This window comes from Pimephales promelas, chromosome 10, assembly GCF_988280905.1.
Source record: "Pimephales promelas chromosome 10, fPimPro1.hap1.1, whole genome shotgun sequence".
NCBI lineage: Eukaryota > Metazoa > Chordata > Actinopteri > Cypriniformes > Leuciscidae > Pimephales > Pimephales promelas.
The window spans coordinates 22,210,001-22,224,066 of record NC_142778.1 but is presented as its reverse complement, the minus strand read 5'-3'; the positions used below and the strand labels follow the sequence as shown (position 1 = coordinate 22,224,066).

The following is a 14,066-nucleotide window of genomic DNA, read 5'->3' as shown; positions in this document are numbered from 1 at the left end:
GCACCTGCTCATAAAACAAAGACAAGTAAAAGGAAAAAAAAAACAATGACGATAAACAAGCGAAAAAGAAAGAACTAGACAGAGCCCATTGACTCGGTATCAAAACTCTAGCCGCGTTACATGTAGATAAAATGTCACACACTGTGCAAGGCAACAATTGAAACCTGCTAATTCACTGGCTTGTCATGTTGCTGAAATAATATTGTGGCGAGCAGGACGAGGCCGAGGGACAGGGGCATGAGCGCGGCGCAAGGCCGGTGGCGTGAGTGATAATGAAAGACACCTGTGAGACGCACTGGTCTCGCGTCTCTCACGGAAAAGTGGAGGCATTAAGGAGGAGCGACGACAGTGGAGAGAGGAACAGGCCTGATTTTACATTGTGTTTTTATGTTCGGTTTTCTTTTTTCATTTTGTATTTGTTTATTTTTTATTAAACTTGTTGAACGATTGTCGAACTTGTTGAACTTGTCAAACCAATTTTCGATTTTCATTTAGCTTTGAAGAATGCCGCGTCTGACGTTGGTTCAACGTTAATCCGATGAGCAAAATCAACGTTGTTTCGATGTCATGAGAGACGTCGTTTCCACGTTGATTCAATGTCAGTTTGCTGTCTGGGAAGAAATTGACAGAAAAACACAGTGAAAAATGCCTTGCAAACCTACGTCTGCGGTCGGGAGGAGCTGAATGGGAAATGCCTGTGTGCGTGTGTGCAGTGATCACTTCGTCAAATGTGAGTTAATACATTATTTATGTGGCTTATAATTACATTATTTAGGTGTTTAAATACACTTATGTGCCTGTTTGTGTAACGTACCAGTTTCCGAACTTTGTAAAGTCAAAATATGTCTTTGAGACGAGTTAGTTGCTGATATCTACAGCCTCGATTACAGGCTAATCTCTCAATTCAGTTGAAAATCGGTCCTCTTCATAACGTAAGGATCACGTCCAACATATGTTTCGATTTTCTGTTTATATATTTCACTCTTTCAGTAGTACAGTACGGATTTTCCTCCATCTCGTCCATTGCGCTCTTGCCCTCCATCTGAATTCCGCGCGTCAACACAATCACGTGACTGCAAACCACCTATTATATTATATATGTTACATTGGTTACCGTTATATTATCTTACTAGCTATTAGTGTTGTCACGGTACCAAAATTTCAGTATTCGGTACCAATACCAGTAAAAATTCACGGTTCTCGGTACCAATTTCGGTACCAAAGCTTAGTTTAAATTTACATATATTTAAGTGTTTATCACGGTTACAAGTATGGAAACTGTACATTTGTATTATGAACACTTTAGAAAAAAATTTGATAAAATTACCTAAAATAAACAATAGTATACACTAACACATTTTTAAAGTTGTTTGTAAAGTTCTAATCCGTTAACATTATTTAATGCACAATGAATGAAGTGAACAAACATGAACAATCAATAACATTTACAAACATTAATTAATGTTGTAAAAAAATATTGTTCACTCAATGTGTTGATGTGAAGTAGCTAATGTTGATAAATGGTATCTTATTGTAGCATTACCAAACTATAGGCTACAGGAGAAAAAACATGTTTTATTTGATTTGACTGTACTTTTATCTAATCTAAAACTGCATTCATATTTAATTTTGAAAAGGCTTTTTAAAACTGCTGAGTTATAAAGGCAAGAATACGCCTAGAACTGGCACTGACATTAAATGACATAAATAGGGATGCATCGATACTAATACCAGTACTCTGGTGTCGGTTGGATGCTACTGTGCTCATGTACTCGTAAAACTACCCCGAAAGCACTTTAGAGGCCGTTCACATATCGCGCGTGTTTTTTTAAATTATATTTTTGCGCGTGCTTATTCTTTCCAAAGCGCTTGCTCTCACGCGGCGTCTGTCGTTGCTATGCAACGAGTTTTTATTATGAGCGCGCTTGCCTCGCGCCTATATTTGAAATTGCGTATTTGCATGTAATCGGCCTCTTATGGCAACGTGACATTAGCCTAATCCAAAATATTTCCATATGTGGCTCTTTCCTCCTTTCGTGTCAACAAGTGGATTCAGAGAGAGAGAGAGCCATATCAGCATTATGAAGAGGACGCGACTGTGCACCTTTCAGACACCGCGTCTAGAACTGGATTAACCTGGTATTCGGTACCTAGAAAAGCTGGTACCGTAACATTTTTTTTTTTGTACCGACTTGGTACCGAAGTACCGAGTTTTTTGACAACACTACTAGCTATATACTTATAGAAACGGTGCAACGTTATAAAATTACATTACCTGTATTGCAAAATAAGTAATGATTTGAGGACCAAGTTTGTAGTCAAAGTATGGGCAGGCCTTACTCAATATAAAGCATGTTGTTGATGTTTCGTCCCTACTAGTGAATGTGCCATAACTGGTTATCCGCCGTCATTGGTGTCCCTGCTTACTAGTTGTGTTCACGACAGACTCCGCTGTTGGGGAGGAGCTGTGGAGGGAGAGTAAGGGGGTGGGATCTGTAAGTTGTGCTTGTTCAAATTTTCAGGCTAAGTCAACGTTTTCTCAAAACTCCCTACTGCAGCTTTAATGGCGGTTGGCAGACCCACTTAAACGCCACCTACGCCACCTGACGGGAAAAAAAAAGGATCAGGCTTAGCCTAGCCAATACGGATCAATTAAATAAATGCCTTAATTGTTCCCGATAATGATCCTTGAGATCGGTTCGGGACATCCCTAATTAAAATATCTTACACTAAATTGGTTAATGCATTAATCTTGGTTAACATTAGTTAATCAAATTACAACTGCTTGCCGTTTGTTAATGTTAGCTCGGGTATTTTAAATAAAAATAACAGATATACAACTTGTATTTATTAATGTATTAGTACATTTTGGAGAAGAAGAAAATGAAATAAAAAGGTGATGATTAGTACATAGCATGATGACAGCCTGCGGATTTAGTCTGTGTGTGACTTCGAATCGAGCCATCAGTCCTTATTACTGCACCTAAAGAGAAAGAAAAGAACTGTGAAAAGAACCTGGCACCTGGTGAATCAAGACAGTTGCTTTCTATTTATCAATACATTTCTCGCGCTTCATACACACGTTCGAATCGAATGTTTGGACTGTCTAGGTAGGAACCTCACTAGGGTATGAGTTTTGAAACGCAGCATGTCTTTGTGGCTTCACACAGCGTGTGAAACTTCCTCATGCATTCAAGTTTTAGATCAGACAGAGAGTGGGAGTGTGACGTTTATGTCATCCACAGGCTGCCGTTCCTCAGGCTCCACTGCACTGCTTTGAATCTATCGTCTTACAAATGTCCTAAATAAAAAGAACACTTGTCAGAGGCTGTGTATGTCTGTTTTATGATGATTGATGTGTCTGAAATATGGTATTACTGCAAAGCCGGCCAATGATTTTCAGTGCTGTTTATTACAGCCTTGTGGCGGCTCTGACTGATCAATACTAAATCTGAGGAAACCGTGACGACAAGACTCCATACCTCTCTGTCTCTCATCCATTCACTTCTTGCAACCCCTGTCCATCATTTGTTCTGTTACTTACTCTTTCCCACTCTTCTTTCCTTTACAACCCTAATTTTCCTCGTTCAGTTCCTTATATCTTCGCCCTTAAATTCCTCTCTCTTTCTTGTTACTCTTCATTTACATGCTGCAGTCACTCTTGCCCTGTACCGCTGCAGTAATTGGAAAGCCGTCACTGAGCTCAATGTTTGGAGCAAGGAATGCATAGAGAGAGAAAGAGAGAGACGGAAAGAGTATGTGAAGGTGCATGTGTGTTCAGACTGACTGGTTTTGACAGTAAAGGCAATGGTTGAAGAATTTCCTTGCTCATGCTGGAAGATATCAGCTTTTTTTTTTTGTTGTTCAAAACAGTGTGGTCGATTCATTAAACAGTTGCACCATTTTTTGCATATAAAAATTTTAGAATATAAACCTGCATTCGCTAATTGCCTGCAATACATTTGGACTACTGTATACTCCACTTAGTATGTTTGTGTGTGCGTGTGTGTGTAAATACATATAAATATCCATAGATGTATACACACAATAAATCACTACAAAAATTGGCAATATATAAAATTTGTACATACATTTGTATTTATGGAGATTTCGTACATTTTTTTGGCATTTTTGTGCCATTTATCCAACGCATTCTCATCCTTTAACGTCATATAGAACGCTATATGACAAAACGGCGCTATACTACGCACATGGCACCCGTTATCGTTAATATAACACGTGCTGTGAGGGCTAAGTTTAGGTGTGGGGTAGGGTGTGCGTGTCCAACGCATTCTCACCCCAAGGCGTCACCTTTGACCATGCTTCAATATTTGACGTTTTAGGCGCCCTTTAGCGTCACTTACATGACGCAATCCTACGGCGTCCTCTAACTGACGCTAAAGGAAAGCGTCAGTTAGAGGACACGGTTAGGTTTAGGTGTGGGGTGGGGGTAGGGTACACGCGATCCTAGGGCGTCATCTAACTGACGCTAAAGGGCGCCTAAAGCGTCAGATATTGAAGCATGTCCAAATGCTTCCCAAGGCGTCAGTTAGGTGACGCCTTGGGAGTGAGAATGGGCTGGCGTGTCATATTCTACACGCTAAAGGATTTATAACGTCTTGGGTTCGCGTGTTATATTAACGATAACGGGTGCCATGTGCGTTGTATAGCGCCGTTTTGTCATATAGCGTTCTATATGACGTTAAAGGATGAGAACGGGCTGATTTATCTCACCTTTAGTTAATCGAGTGCTACAACAGCACAAATAAACAATGAAATCAGTAGGTGTGATTCATTCTTAGTGAATTCACCCCATAACATTTGAACAGAATACCAGTAGCGGGGAAGTTAACATCCTTAGGACACATAAACCTGTTAAAGCTCATTAAATGTTGTTCCTGAGTGTTTTGCTGTAATGAATGTGAATTCTTGTTTTGTTCCTCACGGGACTTAAAATGGGAATTGTGGGATGTTGCCGTTTTCGCTGTTGTGTGTGGAATGAATGGGTGAACGACTTGAGATGAATGAGAGAGACAGGGTTACAGCCACTCTTCCTGCAGCTGCATTAACATTCAGAAGCTGTCTTGCTGACAGAGAGAGAGGGAGACGGGGAGGGCAGAGAGACAGAGGAGGGGAGGGAAGGACTTGGAGGGCAGAGAGAGAGAGAGAGAGGGGGTTAGGAGGGGCTGTTGATTACAGCACTAGAAGAATGTATGTGTGTGTGTGTGTTTGTGCTGTTTTAGAGGGGTGAGGTGAGTCGTGCTCAACCCCCCCACACACTAATCAATCCGGACCCCTGGCGCCCGCGAGTTGTCGTCGGCGACCGTCCGCGTACGAATAGAATGTTCAGGGCGAGTGCGCGCCAGCCCAGCCACGGGGAAACGGCGCAGCCTCGTCACGCTGTGTGTACGTGTGCGAGTGTGTGTGCGAGAGCCACGGGGAGTGAACATGCCCCACTCGCGGCGAGTGCAGCCCGAGCGCTCGGCGCCGTTCACGACAGGCAGCCGTTAACAGGAGCGAGGGGGAGGGCGGGGAGCGCTCAGAGGGAGGAGAGGAGAGGAGAGGTGGAAGAAAGGAGGAGAGAGGAGCAGAGGAGAAGAGAGTGATAGGAAGAGAGGGAGTGAGCCGCTCGCACCTGACGGCCCTGGCCGGTTCAGGAATATCGAGCAGGAGACCCACGCGGGCACGCACTCACGCTGCCGCCTTCTCACAGGACCATGTCGGTGACCACCGGATTTGGCTACCAGTTGCCGGGCATCACCACGGTAACCTATGTTTTTGTTTACAGCCCGGGGACGGTCCATCGGGACCCCAGCCCTCCTCCCGCGGGGCCCTCGCACACACTCTCAGGAGCCCGGGGCCCCAAACGGAAACTCTACAGCGCCGTGCCGGGGCGCACCTTCATCGTGGTCAAACCGTACTCGCCGCAGGGAGAGGGAGAGATCCAGCTGAACCGCGGAGAGAGGGTCAAAGGTGAGTGCCCTTTCCCTGTTGATCACTTTGCTATCTGACAGCTGTCAATCATCTGGAAAGAGGCGGGGTTTGGCCAAGTCAACTTTGTGATGCAAAAATCAATTAGATGCAGAGGCTCGATGTTTGTGCATTGCAATGAGTCTCGTGATTTTAAAGTTGGCTCTTTATCGGACTCTACAGGAACTCAAAAATCATGAGACGCACTGCAATGCACAAATATGTGTGTGTGCATATATGTATATTCAACTTTTCCCTGTGTTCACACTGTACATATTACTGTACATAAGATGTATTTATAATTGTGTGAGTGAGTATAAATAAAATATATTTATATACATATTGAATTATATAGATCATTATTATTCAGTCATTATTTCCTAAATACTACAAATAGAATAAATAGATATTAAAATAGGTTTTTTGCATAAGTGTACTTTACAAAGTGTAAATTGACAATAATGCAGGCTGTGGAACCCAGTATGCTTGTGTATATATATCTATAGTATACAGTAAGATGTTGTCATACTATAGCCAGAAAGTAATTTAGGAGAGCCTGTAGATCTAGCTCTGCTGAGTGAGTTCTGAACAGGACTGTAGTTGTCTGTTTTTGGCGAGATGCACGTCTTTAACACGTCACCTGCAATGGTATGTCTCAGAACAGGGCGAAGAAGGATTGCTGTCTGTCAAACATTGCTCTCTGGAGACTGTCTTTCTCATCACACACACACACACTGATGCTCAACTGTAAGGGCCATTTTCACTTGCCCACCTGCTCTAAGTAGTGAATCTTGATCCGGAGGAGATCCAACTTAGAATCAAGTCAGACAATATTCATGTATTTGTGCTGTGCACATGTGACGTTAGTAAAACATGTGATTGTAATTCATACTCACTGTTGAGCGTGTATATGAATGCTGCTCGTGTGCGTGTGTGTGTGTGTGTGTGTGTGTGTGTGTGTGTGTGTGTGTGTGTGTGTGTCCATGGCTCAGGTTCATGGCTTATGTGTTGTTCTGTTCTTGTCTCCATTCATGCTTCAAACCAGACTACCACTCAAACGCATTGGAAGGTAAAAACTCTGCATCCATCCCACTGCCCTCCAGTGTGTATGAGTGTGTGTGTCCCATGCACAGCCCTCTACAGTGGTGTTTTTATCCTTCACCAACTCTTTCTTTCCACTCTGCCCTACCTGCATGCCCACCTGTGCTCACACATACTGTATATATACCCAGCACTCTGAACACACACACACGGCAATTTTAGTTGGTTTCCTTCCTCCCTCTTTAATCTGTATGGAAAACTATTACACACATTCTGATTTCTGTCACTTTTGAATGCTTAAAGCATTTTAATAGATTTTTATAATGTCCTCCCTTTGCACTCAGAGAATGATATAATTGCTCTGAGATTGCTCCTGTGTAGCTCTTAGTGGAGCGTCATTTAAATATTAACTTTGTCTTAGATTTTCTACAAAAATGATTATGGAGGAATACAAATAGACATACACAATATTAATATTTGCGTGCAGCATGTGTAAAGTGTTATATATTTATGCATCTGGCAGAGCTTAGATTGTGTGTTTTTGAAAGAATGTGAAAGGAATTTGTTGCTAGAACTATTGTTATTTATTATTATTATTGCTCAGATGCTGTTTTTTATTCTTGAGACATTAGCTTGTCTCAGATGTTTCTGCTAAAATAGTTAAAAAATACATTAACGAGAAATACATTAAAGATATTACATAATGCCGACATTTGCATACAATATAAGTTATTTATAAGAATTTGAATTGTATCATTTTATTTTGATAGATAGATAGATAGATAGATAGATAGATAGATAGATAGATAGATAGATAGATAGATAGATAGATAGATAGATAGATAGATAGATAGATAGATAGATAGATAGATAGATAGATAGATAGATAGATAGATCTGGCTTTTGATTGCACACTTTGGTATCTTTGCAAATATAAACTTAGTTTGTGACACTGTTGGGAGTATATAGGGGTCATTGCTAGGGTATTTTTCTTGAGAGAAAATATTAAGTAAAGGTCTCATTGCTTCCTGTGAGAAGCTTGATATGTTTTAGAGATTTGTAATTTTGCTGTCTTATGGGTACCTTATACAATATGTACTCCTTTAGTCCAGAACAGCTGCATGTACTCTGACTCACATTCCTGTGCTGGGCAGCAGGTGCATTAGTGCCCATGAAGTGCCAGAACGCTCATGCTGGTGGAGATGGAAGTGCCATTATAATCTGGTGGCACCATGACAACACGCTGCTTGTTCCAGCTCAGAAACTGCCAGGACAAACCATATGCTGGACACACGACACATCTCTTACGCAACAGCACCATATGTCAAAAAACGTTTCCATTTCCTGTGTGTGCCCTTTCTCTTCTTGTAGGACCTCTGTAACCTTAAAGAGATCAAGCTAGCAACCAGCAGTCTCTCTTTAACTCCCAGCTACTGATATGTTCACTCAGCATCCGTCTCACTGACGCTCATTAATATATGAGTCACTGCTGGGAAAACAACATCTCATTTTAAGCTTCAGCAATGCTGTCTATGCAAACAGCAGGTCTGATTTCTTAACTATTCAAGTTTGTACTTAAATGTGTCCTAAATGTAAGTATACTTACAGTTTTAAAATAAAAAAGGTTCTTTATTGGCATTGATGATTTCATGAAAAATCTTTAACATCCATGTAACCTTTCCATTCCACAAAAGGTTTTTCATATTGGAAAAAAAAAACTAAAAGTTAGTTTAGATTTTTAAAATGTTCTTCACACTGAAGGGCAGTTCACACAGCAGCAACAAACGCCCACCAACACAGACAATCACCAGATCACAATGCATCACATTCTACGACACGACAAGGACTGATTTTACATGTTCAATCGGCGAAAACAAGTATAACCAATGCCAACAAAAAGCGTAAGTGTAACACACTGATCTAAAAAAACACAGCAAACCTGTCTGTTGCCTTTGGTCGACGTCTGTCTATTAAAAAATTGTTTAAACGTTTTAATGCAGTAGCCTTAAGAAGTTTAAGGTCGGTCAGATTATAATCTTCTAGAAGGATATTATGCTCATCAACTCAGCAAAAATGTAGAAAAAATACTATACTTTTTAATAGGACCCTTTGGTGTATAGAAGGTTCAAAAACCAAATTTATTTGAAATCTTTGAATTATTTGAAATTCACATTGTAGGGTATGTAAAAATGAATATGCTTTATCTAATCAAAAAAAAAAATTGTGGCAACAGATTACAAGCAATATTATGAGTTAAACTTAACAAATTAGAATTGAGTAATAATTAATCAAATTAATTCCTTAAAAGTTAACCATTTAAAATGAGTAAAACTTACAAAAACCACCAACAAAAACATAAATTGAAGTCACCATTATGGTGATCAGTTTGTTTTAAAACTACGGGTTTCTCCTTCAGTGATTCTGCTTTTTAACATCAGGTTTCTTAAATGTTGGCAATATAAAATAAAGAGTTCTCAATTCATCTTTGACATCTGTCTGTTAGTGAGATATTTTTGTTAATTTTTTTGGTGTAAACTTTACTCATTTTAAATGGTTAACTTTTAAGGAATAATTTGATTAATTATTACTCAATTCTAATTTGTTAAATTTAATTAATAATATTGCTTTTAATCTGTTGCCACAATTATATTGATTAGATAAAGCATATTAATTTTTACAGTGTATACTACTTGGTTAATTTAATATTTTTAAGATATTTTCATATAACGTTAATTGTACACAAATGCATTTTTGGATAGCTGCGCATTTTCCCTCATATAGAATAACCCAGAGATTTTGTTTGAGAATATTTTCTGCACTCCAAGGTATGCCATTTGTATACGATTACTGTTGAATGAGACCCAATGAGAGTGTTGATCACTTTATTTTACCTTTCTAGACTCTCACTCCCGATAAAATCACGTTTGGGTGCACAACTGTCTACTAGACCTTGAGGACTGAATAAACCTTCTCGTGACTTCAGGTTGATAACCTTTAGCGGCTCTTGTGGGAATGTTCTCATGGCACTGTGCCTCACACAGATGTGAAATGCATTTTGACTGTGGCTTCAGTTCATTGGAGCTTACTAACTTCAGCCTTGCTTTGAGGTCGCGGATGATAAACGGATGAGGGCTGGAAATCTATCCCCCTCGCAGGGTTCAGATCTGCTACTGAAAAAATATAACAGCATTTTGAGGGCAGATTGAGGGGTAATGTCACATCTCAAGCTCGATGTGATTGATACATTTGGGAAAGACTAAAGTCTAGAGTGTTGTTTTTTTTTACGCAACAACTTTTGGTCACATCATATGGGACACAAAAAATGGGTACAGAAATTGTAATGATAAATACTTTGAAATATTTCAAATTTTAGTATCACCTTTGTACCAGTATGTTTGATATCCCTATTTCTTAGTACTCCAAAGCTGTGATCATCAACCTGAGTATCAGTCTCTAAATAGAAAATCAACATAATCATAGACATCAAATTTTGATGAAGCACAAGCACAAGTTTGAGGAGTAAAACTAGCTGGTCTCTGTCAGATGGTTCAAAGACATTTGTATCTATTACAATGCTGTTAATCTGTATTTTCTTTCACTCTTCGTCTCTGTCCTTACCTTGACTTTTTTTCTCTTCTCTCTCATTCCATTTTCTGACAGTGGAGAATGTTTATGAGGAGATCACACTTGGTAAACATGAAGCCCGCTAATATCCAGCTGTCCTTTCCTCTGTGCTGTTCATATCTCCTATATGATATTCACTAGATACTGATAGTACAGTCATAGTATCAGCATTGTAGGCCTATATGTAACACAGTCTCATCCCAAGAAGTCATATAACTGACGTCTTGGGACGTCTTTTGACCATACGTCAACATCCGCCTTTTTAGGGTACCCTTAAACGTCGGTTACATGACGATCCCGGGCCGTCATACAACTGACGCTTTACCTTTAACGTCGGTTAGGTGACCGGGTAGGTTTAGGTCTGGGGTAGGGTTAGGATCCGATAACGTCATCTAACCGAAGTTTAAGGGTACCCTAAAAAGGCGGATGTTGACGTATAGTCAAAAGACGTCCCAAGACGTCAGTTATATGACGTCTTGGGATGAGACTGCACTGCTATATCCACACTTTGTCTTTTCCTGGTGCTCTGATGAATGTGTGTTGTCTTTCTTTGGCAGAGTCCATCAAAGAAAGTGAAGAGGAAGGTAAATTCATTAGTGTATAGCTCTGTGCACTGAGTTGGTCCTGCTGGACTCTCTGTAGGCTGCTTTAGGTCAGACAGAACCAGTGTGAGACCACAGACCACCAATAGTATAAAGATCCCTGTAGATCCAGTGCAGTAGGGTACTAGTGAAAAGGATGATGGATGAGGTTTGGTGTGTGTGTGTGTGTGTGCGTGCTCACACATTCATTCATTTGACCACGATGTTGTATAAGCATTGTAACTATGTGTACTGTATGTGGTTATATGTGGAAAATTTCTTTTTTATGTTCATGCTGTCAAAATCAGTTAATTTTCCCTTTTTTTTCCCCTCTAAATGTCATCACCGGAATCTCCCTATGTAGAGCATGAAATTAAGGAGGAGGATGGCCGTGGTTATGTGGACAATAAAGGTAATCTTACCCATGTAGCTCAACTATTCTGCTATACCTATTCTGTAAACAGTAGGTACAGAAGTACGCTGTAGGTGTAGACTGATTTGTTTCCATATCTGTGATAAGTTTTGATGTTTCTAATTCTCTAAATGCTGTCCTGCATGACAACAAGGTAATATTAAAAGTTTTACCCATTTGCGCTCAATCAGATTGTCATCAGTGATTGAAATCAATTTGTCGGCACTCAAGAGAGCAAGCAGATAAACACGGGTGCTGGTCTTCTGGGTGTTGTTGTTTAACATTAGTGGGCGTTGATGCATGCGATAGTCTTACAGTGCAACGGAAACGTGGCTGTCGCACGCATGATGTCGTTAATATTCCACGAGCATTGGAAGTGTCCCACTGCCATTAATCATGTTTGTGAATGTCTAATCTGGCTGTTATTTGCAGCAATTCCATTTTCATGCCTGTCTTAAAGATTAATAAGTATAGGTGTATGAGACTAGAGCATGCTGGGAAAAAACATAAGCTCACATTGATAATCTACTCTATGACAAAGTCATTGCTGGTCCAATCAACAATCATGCGACTGTAGGGCAGTTTGAGTAACAGTGTATTAAGCTTAATGGGAGAAAAACTGTTCTTTTTTTAAATGGGCCTTTAAGGAAGGAACCGTATTTTGTTACCATCACCGTTCAACTGACGCTTTCAACTGAAGCGTACAACTGACGCTTTACCTTTAACGTCAGTTAGGTGACGGGGTAGGTTTAGGGGTAGGTTCAGGTCTGGGGTAGGGTTAGGTTAGGATCCGATAACGTCATCTAACCGACGTTTAAGGGTACCCTAAAAAGGCAGATGTTGACGTATGGTCTAAAGACGTCCCAAGTCGTCAGTTATATGACGTCTTGGGATGAGACTGTGCTGTTTTTTAATGTTAGGCTAACGTTAGCCTAACGTTATGTTAGATATTTTAAAGATAACATTCAAAGTTGACTTAACTTAGAACAGATGTAGACATCCTTGTTTAATTTATCCATGTTTAGTTGGTGTTGTGGTCTACCCAAGCAGCAACATTCTAATCTGAAACATGAAGCCTACCCGGAAGAGCGAAAAACTGCAATACTTCGAAAATCCGCTAGCAAATGTCCATATACCCCGTGTTAAAATGTCCTTTTTCACAGCATAAATTCATGCTTTTACAGTTTGGTCCCATGGACTTTTATTGTAATCTTCAATATGTTCCGCGTGCCTGACAACTGTGAGGGGGTGAATTTTTTTCTAACTCGTTGGTTTAGATTGTATTTAGATATAAAATGTATGACAAATAAGGGTGGTTAACTTTGATTGACAGCTGATAACGGGCTGCGCCGAGTGGAATTTGATCTGACACAACACATCATACCACCTCTGTATCCTTTCTGAACATTTGTATTTTGTATTTCCCATGATTTTCCAGTATGGCGCCGCCCATACCCCCCATAAACAGCCTCAAACCCATTCTTCACAGAGTCTATGGGTGACGTCTCAGACGCTTTGTCCATATTTTTTTACAGTCTACGGGTCTATCGCATAACTCAATCCAGAGCAGACACTTATCTCGGTTGAGATGTGGCTTGGGAAAGGGTAAAAAAATATACACCGTCGCCCAGCCTCTTGGGAACCTAGTGTCAGAGTTGCATGTACCCCTTGCACACCGTTTGAACATTTTAAATTTAAAATGACAAGAAAATACGATTGAAACCTGACTAACTGCAATGCATTTCAATGGATGTGGAAGTGAAGAATGTCCGAATGTATTGGGTTAGCTGCGCACTGTGATTGGCCTAATATACAGCGTTTTTAAAATGAGGGATCCTCTTAAAGCTACACTGTGTAACTCTTTTAGTTTATTCTTAGCTAAAAACACTTATTACAAAAATATATGTGCTCATTAATGTATATTTACTTCGTTCAAGTAATAAAGTATTATCATGAGTGTATAATATGCCATTGAAAATACATACGGGTAAGGGCTTCTAATGTCGGTCGCCATGTTGCCCCTCCATCTTGAAAGTACATTAGCCAAAGAGGGACATACCCGTTAATTCAAGCTTCGCCTCTCGCGTTTACGTTTGAGTTAACACTCATGGGCGAGGTCGAACTGGAAGCCATGTTAATCTTGGACTACATTGGCCACCGTAGGAGTTAAAACGAAATCGGAATTGAGAGGAACAGAAACTAATATTCACTGAGTGGTCACATACCTTTTCACTGCTAGATGGGGGTAAAAATCACACATTGTAGCTTTAAGGAAACTGATATTAGACCCACTTCGAAGGTACCATTACAACACTTCAAATTCTGTAGAACATAATTCATTAAATATTGAATGCAACAATGTAAATGTAAAATAATTTCAATGCTTGTAGACACAGAATCATATGTCAAATTTTTAAAATAAAAATATTGTAATATAA

The 14,066-nt window shown here is 40.0% G+C and overlaps 1 protein-coding gene across 7 annotated transcripts in view; it reads left to right on the top strand.

The window, feature by feature from the left end:
• The window catches only part of shank3a (SH3 and multiple ankyrin repeat domains 3a), a 325,227-nt gene that overhangs the window by 223,406 nt on the left and 87,755 nt on the right, over positions 1-14,066 (top strand). For 6 of the 7 annotated variants that reach the window (XR_016169917.1, XR_016169918.1, XM_089135496.1 and 3 more), the window contains 2 exons: positions 5,789-5,973; positions 7,016-7,039. Coding sequence is in view for 5 of the 7 variants with exons in the window: in XM_089135496.1 (XP_088991622.1) it covers positions 5,789-5,973; positions 7,016-7,039 (209 nt within the window). In the remaining 2 variants the exon portion in view is untranslated. The remainder of the gene's footprint in view (positions 1-5,788; positions 5,974-7,015; positions 7,040-14,066) is intronic. The other variant, XM_089135494.1, reaches the window with a different exon arrangement.